The sequence below is a fragment of the Staurois parvus genome, unplaced genomic scaffold, assembly GCF_062004578.1.
Source record: "Staurois parvus isolate SC_StPar_1 unplaced genomic scaffold, SC_StPar_1.0 ptg000449l, whole genome shotgun sequence".
NCBI lineage: Eukaryota > Metazoa > Chordata > Amphibia > Anura > Ranidae > Staurois > Staurois parvus.
In genome coordinates, this window is record NW_028318245.1 from 4,108,196 (window position 1) to 4,127,097 (window position 18,902).

Consider the following 18,902-nt stretch of genomic DNA (forward strand, 5'->3'; position numbering starts at 1 on the left):
CCCATAGTAAGCATAGTAATTAATCCCCCATATAGTAATTCATCCCCCATATAGTAATTCATCCCCCATAGTAATTAATCCCCCATATAGTAATTAATCCCCCATATAGTAATTCATCCCCCATATAGTAATTCATCCCCCATAGTAATTAATCCCCCATATAGTAATTAATCCCTCATATAGTAATTAATCCCCCATATAGTAATTCATCCCCCATATAGTAATTCATCCCCCATAGTAATTCATCCCCCATATAGTAATTAATCCCCCATAGTAATTCATCCCCCCTATAGTAATTCACCCCCCCTATAGTAATTCATCCCCCATAGTAATTCATCCCCCATATTAATTCATCCCCCCATATTAAGTCCCCAAGCCCCCCCTGTGTCAATTCACTTACCTTTGCTCTGCGCGTTCCTCTCGCCATTCCGGTGTAGCATGAAAATCTGTCTCCTATGAGGATCTGTCCCCCTCGACGTATCTGCGCATGTGCCAGTTTCAGGCATTAGCAGCCGATCGGCGATCTCCGGCACATGCGCAGATACGTCGAGGGGGACAGATCATCCTGACAGTATCACGCTCCGCGGGCCGGATTAAAAGGTCCGCCGGGCCGTATACGGCCCGCGGGCCGTAGTTTGCCCATTGCTGTTCTAATGATTGGTCTATTTGTGAGCCGAGGCCACATGTTACGGATGAAATTGCAATTTTTCCCACGGCACACCAGACAATATCTCACGGCACACTAGTGTGCCGCGGCACAGTGGTTGAAAAACGCTGATCCAGAGTCTCTGGTTTATAGACCGGATGCGTCCTAAATATAGAACCATTTATCCAACCGTCCATCCAGAGCCTCTGGATTATAGACCTGATACATCCTAAATATAGAACCATTTATCCAACCGTCCATCCAGAGTCTCTGGTTTATAGACCGGATACGTCCTAAATATAGAACCATTTATCCAACCGTCCATCCGGAGCCTCTGGTTTATGGACCGGATGCATCCTAAATATAGAACCATTTATCCAACCGTCCATCCAGAGCCCCTGGTTTATGGACTGGATACGTCCTAAATATAGAACCATTTATCCAACCATTCATCCAGAGCCACCAGGGCATCACTAGCACCAAGCACCCAAGGGCTTGTGCCCCTCATCTCTTACAGGGTACCTTTGGCCCCGAGCATATGACTACCTGCCAGGTTTGTGTTCTAGTTTTTTTCACTGTAGTGCCATTGCCACTTAAACTGCAGCACTGACGTCTTCTGCTGTCTGATCTTAGATACAGAAACAGTTCAGAGCCAAGGGAGGGCTTCTCTAAAGCTCATCCTCAGCTCTGATCACAAGACCCAGCAAAGGGGAAGTCCTGCACTCTCTTCAAAATGCACTCCTGACAACTGATTTCTGTGTATTATGCACTTCTGAGCCCTGCACAGTGTGCTTTACATACTCCTAACCCCTGTGCTCTGTGCATCAGGTATTACTGACCACTGTGCTATGCAGTCCTGACTCTGCCCTCTGTGTGTTACGCACTCCTGAGCCCTACCCCCTGTGTTTTACGCACTCCTGAGTCCTGCCCCCTATGTGTTATGCACTCTTGAACCCTGCCCCCTCTGTGTGTTACGCACTCTTGGACCCTGCCCCCCCTGTGTGTTACGCACTCCTGAGCCCTGCCCCCTGTGTGTTACGCACTCCTGAGCCCTGCCCCCTGTGTGTGTTATGCACTCCTGAGCCCTGCCCCCTGTGTGTGTTACGCACTCCTGAGCCCTGCCCCCTGTTTGTGTTACGCACTCCTGAGCCCTACCCCTGTGTGTTACGTATTCCTGAGCCCTGCCCCCCTGTGTGTTACGCACTCCTGAGCCCTGCCCCCTGGGTGTGTTACGCACTCCTGAGCCCTGCCCCCTGGGTGTGTTACGCACTCCTGAGCCCTGCCCCCTGTGTGTGTTACGCACTCCTGAGCCCTGCCCCCTGTGTGTGTTACGCACTCCTGAGCCCTGCCCCCTGTGTGTGTTACGCACTCCTGAGCCCTGCCCCCTGTGTGTGTTACGCACTCCTGAGCCCTGCCCCCTGTGTGTGTTACGCACTCCTGAGCCCTGCCCCCTGTGTGTGTTACGCACTCCTGAGCCCTGCCCCCTGTGTGTTTTACGCACTCCTGAGCCCTGCCCCCTGTGTGTTTTACGCACTCCTGAGCCCTGCCCCCTGTGTGTGTTACGCACTCCTGAGCCCTGCCCCCTGTGTGTGTTACGCACTCCTGAGCCCTGCCCCCTGTGTGTGTTACGCACTCCTGAGCCCTGCCCCCTGTGTGTGTTACGCACTCCTGAGCCCTGCCCCCTGTGTGTGTTACGCACTCCTGAGCCCTGCCCCCTGTGTGTGTTACGCACTCCTGAGCCCTGCCCCCTGTGTGTGTTACGCACTCCTGAGCCCTGCCCCCTGTGTGTGTTACGCACTCCTGAGCCCTGCCCCCTGTGTGTGTTACGCACTCCTGAGCCCTGCCCCCTGTGTGTGTTACGCACTCTTGAGCCCTGCTCCCTGTGTGTTACGCACTCCTGAGCCCTGCCCCCTGTGTGTTACGCACTCCTGAGCCCTGCCCCCTGTGTGTTGCGCACTCCTGAGCCCTGCCCCCTGTGTGTTGCGCACTCCTGAGCCCTGCCCCCTGTGTGTTACGCACTCCTGAGTCCTGCCCCCTATGTGTTATGCACTCTTGAACCCTGCCCCCTCTGTGTGTTACGCACTCTTGAACCCTGCCCCCCCTGTGTGTTACGCACTCCTGAGCCCTGCCCCCTGTGTGTTACGCACTCCTGAGCCCTGCCCCCTGTGTGTTACGCACTCCTGAGCCCTGCCCCCTGTGTGTGTTACGCACTCCTGAGCCCTGCCCCCTGTGTGTGTGTTACGCACTCCTGAGTCCTGCCCCCTGTGTGTGTTACGCACTCCTGAGCCCTACCCCTGTGTGTTACGTATTCCTGAGCCCTGCCCCCTTGTGTGTTACGCACTCCTGAGCCCTGCCCCCTGGGTGTGTTACGCACTCCTGAGCCCTGCCCCCTGTGTGTGTTACGCACTCCTGAGCCCTGCCCCCTGTGTGTTGCGCACTCCTGAGCCCTGCCCCCTGTGTGTTACGCACTCCTGAGTCCTGCCCCCTGTGTGTTATGCACTCTTGAACCCTGCCCCCTCTGTGTGTTACGCACTCTTGAACCCTGCCCCCCCTGTGTGTTACGCACTCCTGAGCCCTGCCCCCTGTGTGTTACGCACTCCTGAGCCCTGCCCCCTGTGTGTTACGCACTCCTGAGCCCTGCCCCCTGTGTGTTACGCACTCCTGAGCCCTGCCCCCTGTGTGTGTTACGCACTCCTGAGCCCTGCCCCCTGTGTGTGTTACGCACTCCTGAGCCCTGCCCCCTGTGTGTGTGTTACGCACTCCTGAGCCCTACCCCTGTGTGTTACGTATTCCTGAGCCCTGCCCCCTTGTGTGTTACGCACTCCTGAGCCCTGCCCCCTGGGTGTGTTACGCACTCCTGAGCCCTGCCCCCTGTGTGTGTTACGCACTCCTGAGCCCTGCCCCCTGTGTGTGTTACGCACTCCTGAGCCCTGCCCCCTGTGTGTTATGCACTCTTGAACCCTGCCCCCTCTGTGTGTTACGCACTCTTGAACCCTGCCCCCCCTGTGTGTTACGCACTCCTGAGCCCTGCCCCCTGTGTGTTACGCACTCCTGAGCCCTGCCCCCTGTGTGTTACGCACTCCTGAGCCCTGCCCCCTGTGTGTGTTACGCACTCCTGAGCCCTGCCCCCTGTGTGTGTTACGCACTCCTGAGCCCTGCCCCCTGTGTGTGTGTTACGCACTCCTGAGCCCTACCCCTGTGTGTTACGTATTCCTGAGCCCTGCCCCCTTGTGTGTTACGCACTCCTGAGCCCTGCCCCCTGGGTGTGTTACGCACTCCTGAGCCCTGCCCCCTGTGTGTGTTACGCACTCCTGAGCCCTGCCCCCTGTGTGTGTTACGCACTCCTGAGCCCTGCCCCCTGTGTGTGTTACGCACTCCTGAGCCCTGCCCCCTGTGTGTGTTACGCACTCCTGAGCCCTGCCCCCTGTGTGTGTTAGCGCACTCCTGAGCCCTGCCCCCTGTGTGTTAGAGCACTCCTGAGCCCTGCCCCCTGTGTGTTAGAGCACCCCTGAGCCCTGCCTCCTGTGTGTTGCGCACTCCTGAGCCCTGCCCCCTGTGTGTTACACTCTCCTGAGCCCTGCCCCCCTGTGTGTTAGAGCACCCCTGAGCCCTGCCTCCTGTGTGTTATGCACTCCTGTGCCCTGCCCCGTGTGTTATGCATTCCTGAGCCCTGCCCCGTGTGTTACGCACTCCTGAGCCCTGCACTTTCAATCCTGACAGCTACACTTTGCGTGTTACACATTCCTGACCCCTGCACACTTTGATATTCACACTCCGTGTGACTCACAATCATGACCATGCACCCTGTATAATACGCACTCCTGACCCCTGCACCCTGTGCATTGCACACATTCTCGATCCAAGCACGCTATGAGATGCATACTTTTGAGCCCTGCACCCTGTGCGTTATAAACATATCTGTGTGATATGTACTCTAGACCGCTGCACCCTGTGCAGTATTCACTCTAGAACCCTGCACTTTGTGCGATATGTACTCTAGACCGCTGCAGCCTGTTCATTATTCACTCTAGAACCCTGCATTCTGTGCGATATGTACTCTAGACCCCTGCACTCTAGAACCCTACGCTCTGTGCGATATGTACTCTAGACCCCTGCACCCTGTGCAGTATGCACTCTAGAACCCTGCACTTTGTGTGATATGTACTCTAGAACCCTGTACAGTATGCACTCTAGAACCCTGCACTCTGTGCATTATTCCGTTCTGATCCCTGCATTGTGTGCATGACACACCCCTAAGCAATGCACTGTGCATTACTTACTCCAAAGCCCTGCTCTCTGCGTGATTTGCACACTTGAATCCTCCACTCTATGCATTACGCACTCCTGCCCACTGCACCCTGTGCAATATGTGCTCCTGTTCCCTGCAGTCTGTGTGATATGCTCTCCTTACTCCTGCACCCTTTGCTGTATATCTCCAAAGCGATGAACTATGAAAGTTTTTATTTGTTGCACATTTAAAATTGAGGGGGCCGTACTTTTTTTTAGTTTTTAAAGCATTTGAGGTTTTGATACTGAATATATTTGGTATTTATTAACATGACAGAAATACAATTATAAACCTCCCTCACTTTTGGGCAGAGGGTTTAAAATGAATATCCACTTGTAGGTACGTTATAATGACCAGCAAGGGCGCTACATGATCTGTCTGCAGAGATCGGAGTCTTGGATGGATCACATGATCACATCAATGGGGATGGAGGAGGACCCGAGTCACATGACTGAGAGGATTTTAGACCTCACCCTGGAGATCATCTACCTGCTGACCGGAGAGGTGAGAATTCTGGGAGGTCACATGACATCAATTGTCTCTAATAAAACAGACCTGACTGGACAGGTGAGGAGGATTCTGGGAGGTCACGTGACATCACGGTAATCTCTATTAATAAAACACAGACCTGACCGGAGAGGTGAGGAGGATTCTGGGAGGTCACGTGACATTACTGTTGCTTTTTTAAAACAGGGTTTTCCTCCGGTGAAGTCTAATGACTATCTAACCATCACAGTGCCTTCACCTCATTCCATGAAACCCAAGAGATGCATTGACAAGAAGATTGTAGACATCGCCAACAAGATCATCGACCTGCTGACAGGAGAGGTGAGCGGTGCCGGGAATTCTTTGATATTCTCCAGTAACAGACAAGGGATGTGTCTGGATGGTGACTGTATCATTGTGTGTGTCAGGTTCCTATAAGGTGTCAGAATGTCACTGTCTATTTCTCCATGGAGGAGTGGGAGTATATAGAAGGACACAAGGACCTCTACAAGGACATCATGATGGACAATCAGGCGCCCCTCACATCAGCAGGTAAGAGGAGACTTTATTGTAAAGGAGAGAGCAGTACGGAGGGTCCACCTAGATCCCCCATCATCTGATAAACACATAGAAACAATGGATTCAGTCAGTGTGTGTGTTTCCTACAGATGGATCCAGTCATGGGAACCCACCAGAGAGATGTCCCCGTCCTCTGTATTCCCGGGATTCCACACAGGAAGGTCACACTATCCCTCACCATCATCAGGTAGGTGGATCCAGCAATGGGAACCCACGAGAGAGATGTCCCTGTCCTCTGTATTCCCCAGATTCCACACAGGAAGGTCACACCATCCCTCACCATCATCAGGTAGATGGGACCAGCAATGGGAACGCACCAGAGAGATGTCCCCGTCTTCTGTATTCCTGGGATTCCACACAGGAAGATCACTCCATCTCACAAAGAGTTAAGTAGAAAAAAAATAATTAACGGCTGATACTTACATTTTGACCTGTTCAGTAGCTCTGTTGTAACAACTAATCTCACCTTTATTAAATATTCAGGGTATAAATACAAGGGATTGGAAATATGCTGTTAAAGAATGGATAAAAGAAGAGGATGATGAGGTTGCAGTGATGGAGAAGTTTTCAGGACACAAAGACCCCTTCAAGGACATTGTGATGGAGCCATCCGGTGACAAAAACCCACCAGAGAGATGTCCTCGTCCTCTGGATTCCTGGGATGCCACACAGGAAGGTCACACCATCCCTCACCATCATCAGGTAGATGGGTCCAGTAATGGGAACCCACCAGAGAGATGTCCCCATCCTCTGTATTCCCGGGATTACACACAGGAAGGTCACACCATCCCCCACCATCATCAGGTAGATGGGTCCAGTAATGGGAACCCACCAGAGAGATGTCCCCGTCCTCTGGATTCCTGGGATGCCACACAGGAAGGTCACACCATCCCCCACCATCATCAGGTAGATGGGTCCAGTAATGGGAACCCACCAGAGAGATGTCCCCGCCCTCTGTATTCCCGGGATTCCACACAGGAAGGTCACACCATCCCCCACCATCATCAGGTAGATGGTAGGTGGACTTGGTCTCATCATATCACACTGATGTGGTTTTGAACTTTGACATTCTTCTATGTAATCACCTGTTCTAATGTTGATTTCTACAGAAGTACAATCTTTGCTCCTCCCTTCCACCCTATTTTCATCCAAACACACTTCTTTTGTATTTTGTACCTCAATCTATGTCCCTTTCTTCTGTGAGCTTTGGGTCCAGTCACATCAGGGGTCCTCTTCTTCCTTGTGCTCCTCCAATGGTGGGTCTGTGCTTTATTATATTGTGCTGTTCTTTGCTTCTGAATGTCCAGGGTGGCGTGATGATGTGCTCCCAAGGGGCAAGTCCTTGGCTCCCATGAAATGGGCAGATCAGAGCTGACTTTTCTCTGCTGCAGGTCATTAATACCTACTGGTCTTGTATCAGGACCTGAATCACTCTTTGGTTCCCAGAGCAGAATGTTTTAGTTCGGGTGTCTTCCCTGCAGGCAGCAAATCCCAGTGATCAGTTCCACCTGATGCTGGCTGCTGGAAGGGTATTTAGTTCCTCCTCTACATTTCCCTCTCGCTCCAGTGTTGTGCTTTCCTGCCAGGTACCATTAGCTGATCGTGCTGTTTGCCTTGGACCTTTACCCTGAACCCTGCTGCCTCATTCCTACCTCCCCCCCACCCCATTCCTAATCTTAGTTTTGGTCCCCCCTTCCTATATGTTCCCTGCATCCCCAGTTTACGCTGCTTTTCTGTGTTCCCCATTTGTACAGTTGCAAGAAAAAGTATGTGAACCCCTTGGGATTACGTGGAGTTTTGCATGAATTGGGCATAAAATGTGCTCTGAACGTCATCTAAGTCACAACAATAGAAGAACACAGTTTGCTGAACATAATACTACACAAACATTAGATGTTGCCATGGTTTAATTGCACATAACATGTAAACATTCACAGTGCAGGGAGGAATAAGTATGTGAGGCCCTAGCTTAATGACTTCTCCCAGAGCTAATTGGAGCCAGGAGTGAGCCAACCTTGACTTCAATCAGTGTGATGATATTGGATGTGTTGCTGACAGCTGTCCTGCCCTTAAAAAACACACACCTGTTTTGGGTTTACTGGTTTCAAGAAGCACTGTCTGATGTGAGCCATGCCTCGCAGAAAAGAGCTCTCAGAAGACCTACGATCAAGAATTGTTGACTTGCATGAAGCTGGAAAGGGTTACACAAGTATCTCCAAAAGCCTTGATGTTCATGTGTCCACGATAAGACAGACTGTCTACAAATGGAGAAAGTTTAGCACTGTTGCTACTCTCCCTTGGCGCGGTCGTCCTGTAAAAATGACTGCAAGAGCACAGCGCAGAATGCTGCATGAGGTAAAGAAGAATCCCAGAGAGTCAGCTAAAGACCTACAGAAATCTCTGGCACATGCTAACATTTTTGTTGACACATCTACAATAAGGAAAACATTAAACAAGAATGGAGTACATGGGAGGACACCACGGAGGAAGCCATTGCTGTCCAAAAAGAATATTGCAGCACGTTTGAAGTTTGCAAAAGAGCACCTGGATGTTCCACAGCACTACTGGCAAAATATACTGTGGACAGATGAAACCAAGATTGAGTTGTTTGGGAAGAACACACAACACTATGTGTGGAGAAAAAAAGGCACAGCACATCAACATCAAAACCTCATCCCCACTGTAAAACATGGTGGAGGGAGCATCATGGTTTGGGGCTGCTTTGCTGCCTCAGGGCCTGGACGGATTGTTGTCATTGATGGGAAAATGAATTCCAGAGTTTATCAAGACATTTTGCAGGAAAACGTACGACCATCTGTCCGCCAACTGAAGCTCCACAGAGGATGGGTGATGCAACAGGACAATGACCCAAAGCATACAAGTAATTCAACAAAACAATGGCTGAAACAGCACCGAATACGCCTTCTGGAGTGGTCCAATCAGAGTCCTGACCTCAACCCGATTGAAATGCTGTGGCATGACCTTAAGAGAGCGATTCACACCAGACATCCCAAGAATATTGCTACACTGAAACAGTTTTGTGAAGAGGAGTGGTCCATAATTACTCCAGATCGTTGTGCAGGTCTGATCTGCAACTACAGGAAACATTTGATTGAGGTTATTGCTGCCAAAGGAGGGTCAACCAGTTATTAAGTCCAAAGGTTCACATACTTTTTCCTCCCTGCACTGTGAATGTTTACATGTTATGTGCAATTAAATCATGGCAACATCTAATGTTTGTGTAGTATTATGTTCAGCAGACTGTGTTCTTCTATTGTTGTGACTTAGATGACGTTCAGAGCACATTTTATGCCCAATTCATGCAAAACTCCACGTAATCCCAAGGGGTTCACATACTTTTTCTTGCAACTGTATATAATATATATAGTTAGTTTGCTAGTTAGGGTTTCTGGTACTCTGTTAGTTCGTTTAGTCATCACTGGGGTTTTTCGTTCACCGATATCTTTTTTTTTTTTTTTGGTGTTTGGATGGATTTTGGTTTCACTGTAAATAAATCTTCCCACATGGAAGAAAAATATATTTGAAATATATTTTGAAAATATTCCTCCCAAATACCAAATATATTGACATATATTTGAAATACTACAATTTTGGCCGCAATATATATATATATATATATATATATATATATATATATATATATATATATATTTTTTTTTTTTTCATATACTTTGTAATATACAAAAAAAACACATTTCAACATACAGTGTATGTGTGTGTGTGTGTGTGTGTGTGTGTGTGTGTGTGTGTGTGTATATATATATATATATATATATATATATATATAGTGTATGTTGAAAATATATGAAAAATATTCTTTAAAAATATATTTTTAAAATATTCTTCCCAAATATATTGACATATATTTGAAATGCTACAATTTTGGCCATATTCAATATATTTCAATATAAACAGGCTGCGGGAAGGATACCGCGGGATCGAGGGACAGGTGAGCGGCTGTTTTTTCAAAAGTTAGCAGCTACAGTTTTGTATCTGCTGACTTTTTTTTTTTTACAGAGTGGCTGGAACTCCGCTTTAGTGATGTATTAACCTCTTCCCTACCGCGCTATAGCTGAAAGATGGCTACAGCACGGTTGTCTAGTTCTGGAACAACGTCATTCCAGAACACACCCCCAGTGGCATGCACCCGGCGCCGCTGGTGATCGCTGTGTCCTACGGATACAACTGATCATGTGATACGGTAAATGGGCAATCACATTGGCCTTTTACCACGTGATCAGCTGTGTCCAATAGCACAGAAGATCACCGGGTAAATGCAGTTGCCGGTTATTGGGTGCACTTTTCTCACGCTGTCACAGTGTGAGGAAAGTACTGCCGAGAACTGGCAATTGTCAGAGAAGTGATCGGCACCGATCATCAGGGGACTGATGATCAGTGCCCTGAAGATCAGTGCCCAGCAGTGCCACCCACCTGTGTCGCCCACCTGTAACTATCGGTGCCGCCCACCTGTGCCCACCAATGCTACCCACCTGTTCCCTGCAGTGCTGCCCATCAGTGCAGCATCATCAGTGCCAGCTCATCAGTGCCTCCTATCAGTCCTGCCTATCCATGCCACCTCATCAGTGCCCATCAGTGCTGCCTATCGGTGCCTATCAGTGCAGCATCATCAGAACCAGCTCATCAGTGCTGCCTATCAGTGCAGCATCATCAGTACCAGCTCATCAGTGCCACCTATCAGTGCTGCCTATCAGTGCTACCTATCCGTGTCACCTCATCAGTGCCCATTAGTGCTGCCTATCCGTTCCCATCAGAACTGCCTATCAGTGCCTCTTATTAGTCCTGCCTATCCATGCCACCTCATCAGTGCCTCTTATCAGTCCTGCCTATCCGTGCTACCTCATCAGTGCCCATCAGCGCTGCCTATCCGTGCCCATCAGTGCTGCTTATCAGTGCAGCCTCATCAACGCACATCTGTGAAGGAGAAAAATGACCTGTTTGCAAAATTTTATGATAGAAACAAAGAAAAACTTTTTTTTTAAATTTTTTGCTATTTTTTTTGTTTATAGCGCAACAAATAAAACCCCAGCAGTGAGTAAATGCCACCAAAAGAAAGCTCTATTTGTGTGAAAAAAAATATAAAAATGTCATATGAGTACAGTGTCGCGACAGTGGGGGTGACAGTGCCCGGGGAGCAGGAAGGGGGTGACAGTGCCCAGTGGGCAGGAAGGGGGAGAGAGTACCCGGTAGGCGAGGGGTTAATAAGTGTAGAGCTGTATCCATTCATGTCTTTCCTTTCTTTCATCTTTCATGAATGTTTTCTATTATATTGGGGTTTAGGGTGAAGAACGGATAAATATAAAATCTGAGATTAAAGAAGAAGAAGAGGAGATGTCTATGGGGGGGGATCAGCCGTCCACGGAGGAGGTTGGGATGAGGATGAAGAGTGAACAGGAAGAAATGTCTCTACTTATCAACACTCGTAAGTACAGGCACTGTGGAAAAATTCGGTCACATTTTAGTAGTACCGTGTTTCCCCAAAAATAAGACCTACCCATAAAATAATCTATAGCAGGATTTCTAAGCATTTGTGCAATATAAGCCATACCCCGAAAATAAGAAATAGTGATAGGCGTGGCTATGCAGCGTACTGGTGCGGAGCCGGGCAGTCCTTCTCATCTCCCCCATTGTGACAGCTGCTATCTCGGAGGTGAACGGTGAGGTTACGGGCAGCCCCATCAACAAGGTCGGGTCCCGGTCATTCTGTGCATGCTGCAAGCTGATTCATAGAGCGAGACAGTAAAGAGGTAGAAAGTGAAAGTAAAAGTCTCCTCAGTGAAGTGAGGAGCAGGACGCTCTGCTTTAAGTACCGTATTGTGTGTCCTCAGGGGGAAGAAGTAAAGCTGTGCCTGCTGTTATACTCAGCACTGTGGGTCTCTCTCCCCCCGCACCGACCAGCAACAGTCTGTGGGTCTCTCTCACCCCCCACAAGCACCAGTAAAGCTGCTGCTCCCCATCACTGACCAGCAACAGTCTGTGGGTCTCTCTCACCCCCCACAAGCACCAGTAAAGCTGCTGCTCCCCAGCACCGACCAGCAACAGTCTGTGGGTCTCTCTCACCCCCCACAAGCACCAGTAAAGCTGCTGCTCCCCAGCACTGACCAGCAACAGTCTGTGCGTCTCTCTCACCCCCCACAAGCACCAGTAAAGCTGCTGCTCCCCAGCACCGACCAGCAACAGTCTGTGCATCTCTCTCACCCCCCACAAGCACCAGTAAAGCTGCTGCTCCTCAGCACCGACCAGCAACAGTCTGTGCGTCTCTCTCACCCCCCACAAGCACCAGTAAAGCTGCTGCTCCCCAGCACCGACCAGCAACAGTCTGTGCTTCTCGCTCACCCCCCACAAGCACCAGTAAAGCTGCTGCTCCTCAGCACCAACCAGCAACAGTCTGTGCGTCTCTCTCACCCCCCACAAGCACCAGTAAAGCTGCTGCTCCCCAGCACCGACCAGCAACAGTCTGTGGGTCTCTCTCACCCCCCACAAACACCAGTAAAGCTGTTGCTCCCCAGCACCGACCAGCAACAGTCTGTGGGTCTCTCTCAGCCCCACAAACACCAGTAAAGCTGCTGCTCCCCAGCACCAACCAGCAACAGTCTGTGGGTCTCTCTCACCCCCCACAAACACCAGGGGATGGGAGAAAAGCTTTAGCTTAAGACGACTTAACTATATTTGAATAAATTTGTAGATTGTTGTACCATACTTAATAAAAATAAGACATCCCCTGAAAATAAGCCATAGTGTGTCTTCTTGAGGAAAAATAAATATAAGACAGTGTCTTATTTTCGGGGAAACACAGTAGTAGTTTGACGAAAAAACGTAAGAGATCCGTGAATCTGTTGGCCTCTCCTATGACTTTCCTTTATATATTCATTGAAACATTTCTCTCCATCAGATGGCGCTGATGTCAGGAATTCCTCGGAGAGACGTCTTCTATTATCTGCTGATTGGAAGTCAGAAGATAATGCCATCACACAGGATTCTCCAGGAGTGAATCCAAATACACCCAATATCCATCACAGACCTTCCTGTCCGGAGACATCAATGGATTTCTCTGATCAGGGGGAATCTTCTGACCAATCACATACTAGGAGTGCAAATGTCCATTTAGGATCTCACACTGCAGAAACAGATCCATCTAATCCCAAGGAATCTTCCGCACCCCATGAAGGAGCTCACCGAGAGGACAATCTATTATCATGTCTGGGGTGTGGGAAATGTTTCAAGGCAAAATCTGAACTTCGTTTCCATCTCAGATCCCATACCAGTGTAACACTTACATGTTCAAAGTGCGGGAAATCTTTCACCGAGGAAAGCGAATTCCTTACACATCAGAGACTTCACAAAGGCGAAAATCCTTATACATGTTCAGTGTGCGGGAAATGTTTTGCTGATAAAAACAAGCTCCTTACACACCAGAAAGTTCACATAGTAGTGCGTCCTTTTTCATGTTCAGAGTGCGGGAAATGTTTCACTGGGAAAAGCGTACTTCTAACACACCAGAGAGTTCACACAGGCGAGCGACCGTTTATATGCCCAGAGTGCGGGAAAAGTTTCACTCAGAAAGTGTGCCTTATTTCACACCAGAGACTACACACGTGTGAGCGCCCTTATTCATGTTCAGAGTGCGGGAAATGTTTCACTCAGAAAAGAACCCTGGTTAAACACCAGAGGATTCACACGGGCGAGCGGCCCTTTTCGTGTTCAGAGTGCGGAAGACGTTTCGTCGAGAAAAGCGTACTGCTCTCGCACCAGAGGATTCACACGGGCGAGCGCCCTTTTTTATGCACGGAGTGCGGGAAAAACTTCACTCAGAAAGGAAGCCTGATTATACACCAAAGACTTCACAAAAGCGAGCGTCCTTTTACTTGTTCGGAGTGTGGGAGATCTTTCACTGTCAAAGCCAAGTTTCTCGCCCACCAGAGGAGTCACACTGAGGAGAGTTCTTTTTCTTGTTCGGAGTGCGGGAAATTTTTTAGCCTGAAAGCCCAACTACTTGCACATCAGAAAAGCCACACGGGCAAGCATCCTTTTCCATGTCCAATGTGCGGGATATGTTTCTCCGAGAAAGCAAACCTTCATAGACACCAGAGGAGTCACACTAGTGAGCGCCCTTTTTCATGTTCAGTGTGCAGGAAATGTTTTACACGTAACGCAAATCTAATCAGACATCAGAGTACACACTTGTGATGGTAGTATTAACCCCTTCCTCTCCAGAGGATTCCCCTCCCCCCTTCCCCTCCAGAAGATTCCCCTCCCCCCTTCCCCTACAGAGGATTCCCCTTCCTGACCAGGCCATTTTTTGTGATACGGCGCTGTGTTACTTTCCCTGACAATTGCGCGGTCGTGCAGCGCTGCACCCAAATTACATTTTTTTCCCATGAACAGAGCTTTCTTTCGGCGGAATTTGATCGCCCATGCGGTTTTTTATTTTTTTTGCGCTATAAAAAAAATGCGGCAATTTTGAGAAAAAAAACCAACAATATTTTGGACTTTTTGCTATAAAACACGTCCAGTAAAAAAATTTAAAAAATCTAATTTCTTCATAAATTTTGGCCAAAATGTATTCTGCTCCATATCTTCGCTAAAAAAAAAAAATCCTGATATGTGAAAGTTATAGCATCTGCAAATGGCGGTATAGATAATGTGTTTTTTTTTTTTTTTCATTTTTTTTACTAGTAATGGCGGCAATCAATGACTTATACCGGGACTGTGGCGGGCATTCTGACACTGGGGGGGAACTGACTTGGTGTCACTGACATCCCCAGTGACACCAATACAGTGATCAGTGCTAATAAAAAGCACTGACACTGTACTAATGGCACTGGTCAGGAAGGGGTTAACATCTGGGGGCACCGACACTATACTAATGGCACTGGGCAGGAAGGGGTTAACATCTGGAGGCACTGACACACTGGTAATGGCACTGGGCAGGAAGGGGTTAATATCTGGGGGCACTGATACTGTACTAATGGCACTGGGCAGGAAGGGGTTAACATCTAGGGGCACTGACACTGTACTAATGGCACTGGGCAGGAAGGGGTTAACATCTGGGGGCACTGACACTGTGCTAATGGCACTGGGCAGGAAAGGGTTAACATCCGGAGGCATTGACACTGTAGTAATGGCACTGGGCAGGAAGTGGTTAATATCCGGGGGCACTGACACTGTACTAATGGCACTGGGCAGGAAGGGGTTAACATCTGCGCACCCCTGCCACCCCGTAGCAGTATTTCTGAACCGATTAATTCTCCATGATCGTATAGTAGCAAAGGGTTTCACCCATATAGACATGCCCATCGCATCCTTTTTTGCGCCTTATTGGACAATCATCGTGTTTGACAAGGATCCTCCTCCCTGGATGATGTGATTGGCAATGGATTTTTAGCCCTGAACAAAAGTTTTGAGAATGACACAAATATTCATTTACCTGCAAGGAAACACGTGCCGTCATCATTGCTTTGCACAAAAAGGGATTCACACGTGAGGATATTGCTGCTGCTAAGAATGCGCCTAAATCCACCACTTATCAGATCATCAAGGACTTTAAGAAGAGAGGTTCAGTTGTTGTGAAGAAGGCTTCAGGAGTCCAAGAAAGTCCAGCAAGCACCAGGACCGACTACTCTGGACTTTCTTGGACTCCTGAAAGTCCAGCAAGCACCAGGACCGGCTTCTAAAGCTGATTCAGCTGCAAGATCGGGGCACCACCAGCGCAGAGCTTGCTCAGGAATGGCAGCAGGCAGGTGTGAGGGCATCCGCATGCACAGTGAGGAGAAGACTATTGGAGGATGGTCTGGTGTCAAGAAGCAAAGAAGCCACTTCTCTCCAGGAAAAACATCAGGGACGGACTGATATTCTGCAAAAGGTCCAGGGATTGGACTGCTGAGGACTAGGGGAAAGTCATTTTCTCTGATGAAACCCCTTTCCGATTGTTTGGGGCATCCAGGAAAAAACCTTGTCCAAAGAAGAAAAGGTGAACTTTACCATCAGTCCCGTGTCATGCCAAGAGTAAAACATCCTGAGACCATTCATTTGTGGGGTCACTTTTCATCCAAGGGAGCGGGCTCACTCACAATTCTGCCTAAAAACACAGCCATGAATGGTCCAAAAACATCCTCAAAGAGCAACTTCTCCCAACCATCCAAGAACAGTTTGGTAAGGAACAATGCCTCAAAAACAACAATCTAAATTTTGGGTCCATGGCCACGAAACTCCCCAGACCTTAATCCCATTGAGAACTTGTCGTCAATCCTTAAGAGGCGGGTGAACAAAAAAAACCCACACTTCTGACAAACTCCAAGCCCAAGCATTGATTAGGCAAGAATGGGCTGCCATCAGTCAGGATGTGGCCCAGAAGTTGATGGACAGTATGCCAGGGAGAACTGCAGAGGTCTTGAAAAAGAACACTGCAAATATTGACTCTGCATAAACTTCTCTGAGGAATCCCCTTTCCAATTGTTTGGGGCATCCAGGAAAAAAACCCTTGTCTGGAGAAGAAAAGGGGAATGCTACCATCAGTCCCGTGTCATGCCAACAGTAAAGCATCCTGAGACCATTCATGTGTGGGGTCGCTTCTCAACCAAGAGAGCAGGCTCACTCACAATTCTGCCTAAGAACACATCCATGAATAAAGAATGGCCCAAAAACATCCTTCGAGAGCAACTTCTCCCAACCATCCAAGAACAGTTTGGTGAGGAACAATGCCTCAAAAACAAAAATCTAAATTTTGGGTCCATGGCCACGAAACTCCCCAGACCTTAATCCCATTGAGAATTTGTGGTCAATCCTTAAGAGGCGGGTGAACAAAACCCCCCCCCTAAATTCTGACAAACTCCAAACATTGATTAGGCAAGAATGGGCTGCCATCAGTCAGGATGTGGCCCAGAAGTTGATGGACATCATGCCAGGGAGAACTGCAGAGGTCTTGAAAAAGAAGGGCCAACGCTGCAAATATTGACTCTGCATAAACTCTGATGAATCCCCTTTCCAATTGTTTGGGGCATCCGGGAAAAAACCCTTGTCCAGAGAGGAAAAGGTGAGCTCTACCATCAGTCCCGTGTCATGCCAACAGTGAAGAATCCTGAGACCATTCATGTGTGGGGTTGCTTCTCATCTAAGGGAGCAGGCTCACTCACAATGCTGAATAACAACACATCCATGAATAAAGAATGGCCCAAAAACATCCTCAAAGAGCAACTTCTCCCAACCATCCAAGAACAGTTTGGTGAGGAACAATGCCTCAAAAACAACAATCAAAATTTTGCGTCCATGGACAAGAAACTCCCAGACCTTAATCCCATTGAGAACTTGTGGTCAATCCTTAAGAGGCAGATGAACAAAAAACCCCCACAACTCCAAGTGTTGATTAGGCAAGAATGGGCTGCCATCAGTCAGGATGTGGCCCAGAAGTTGATGGACAGTATGCCAGGGAGAACTGCAGAGGTCCTGAAAAAGAAGGGTCAACGCTGCAAATGATGACTCTTTCCATAAACTTCATGTCATGGTCAATAAAACCCTTGGACACGTATGGAATGGTTGTGATTATACCTCAGTATACCAGAGTAACATCTGACAAATAGATCGAAAGATGAGGAAGCAGCAGACTTTGTGAAAATTAATATTTGTGTAATTCTCCAAACTTTTGGCCAGGGCTGTACCTTGTGGGACATTTTTAGGGGTTATCTTTCTAATAAAGACTTGTCGAAAAGTGTGTGTCTTTATTTACTGTTTATATTTTTTTGTAAATGAGTTGGGATACCATATACCTCTTACCGGAGCTTTTTCTCGGGGGGGGAACGCAGTTCCGGCACCTCCAGCATTCAAGGTATGTAATTACGAGGAGTTTTGGTGTGTGCTGGAGGGTCTATTGATACTGAATGCTGGGGGAATTGTTGCTGGGGATATCTGCTGTTGAGGGAGAGGTCTATTGTTGCTAAGGGGGGTCTTATGTTGCTGAGAGGCTTTTGTTGATGGCAGGGATCTACTGTTAAGGGAGTGATCTATTGTTCCTGGCTGCTGGTAGATATATTGTTGCTGGCAGGGGTCTGTTGTTCCTGGGGTAGTTCTATTGTTGCTGGCAGGAGTCTTTGTCCCTGGAGTAGATCTATTGTTGCCGGCAGGAGTCTGTTGTTCCTGAGGTAGATCTATTGTTGCTTGCAGGAGTCTGTTGTCCCTGGGGTAGATCTGTTATTGCTGGCAGGAGTCTGTTGTCCCTGGGGTAGATCTATTATTGCTGGCAGGAGTCTGTTGTCCCTGGGGTAGATCTGTTATTGCTGGCAGGAGTCTGTTGTCCCTGGGGTAGATCTATTATTGCTGGCAGGAGTCTGTTGTCCCTGGGGTAGATCTATTATTGCCGGCAGGAGTCTGTTGTGCCTGGGGTATATCTATTGTTGCCTTCAGGAGTCTGTTGTTCCTGGGGTAGATCTATTGTTGCCTTCAGGAGACTGTTGTTCCTGGGGTAGATCTATTGTTGCCTGCAGAAGTCTGTTGTTCCTGGGGTAAATCCGTTGTTGCTGGCAGGAGTCTGTTGTTCCTGGGGTAGATCTATTGTTGCTGTGGTGGTGTTTTGTTGCAGGGTGTTTATTGTTCCTGGGGTAGATCTTTTGTTTCTGGCGGAAGGGGGTCTACTTCCTACTGTACCACTACCCCCTCCCTCCTAGATTGTAAGCTCGAAAGAGTAGGGCCCTCTTACCCCCCGTACGTTGTTTGTTATTGTTGTACTGTGCCATGTATTGTCCCCCCTATATTGTACAGCGCTGAGCAAACCCTTTGGCGCTATATAAACTCGATGTAATAATAATAATAATAATATTTCCTGCTTTTCTTGTTATCATTAACGAGTTCCATACAAATTATTTATTACAAAAT

General features: G+C 48.4%; 1 protein-coding gene across 1 annotated transcript; it reads left to right on the forward strand.

Moving 5' to 3' along the window:
• Positions 1-5,307: 5,307 nt before the first annotated feature.
• LOC149453378 (uncharacterized) lies at positions 5,308-17,742 on the forward strand. The gene is made up of 7 exons (XM_089688327.1): positions 5,308-5,438; positions 5,671-5,762; positions 5,849-5,972; positions 6,089-6,384; positions 6,483-6,701; positions 11,319-11,460; positions 12,931-17,742. Exons 2-7 carry the CDS (start codon positions 5,688-5,690, stop codon positions 14,223-14,225), a joined length of 2,151 nt encoding a protein of 716 aa, XP_089544453.1. The 5' UTR covers positions 5,308-5,438; positions 5,671-5,687; the 3' UTR covers positions 14,226-17,742.
• The last annotated feature ends 1,160 nt before the right edge of the window (positions 17,743-18,902 follow it).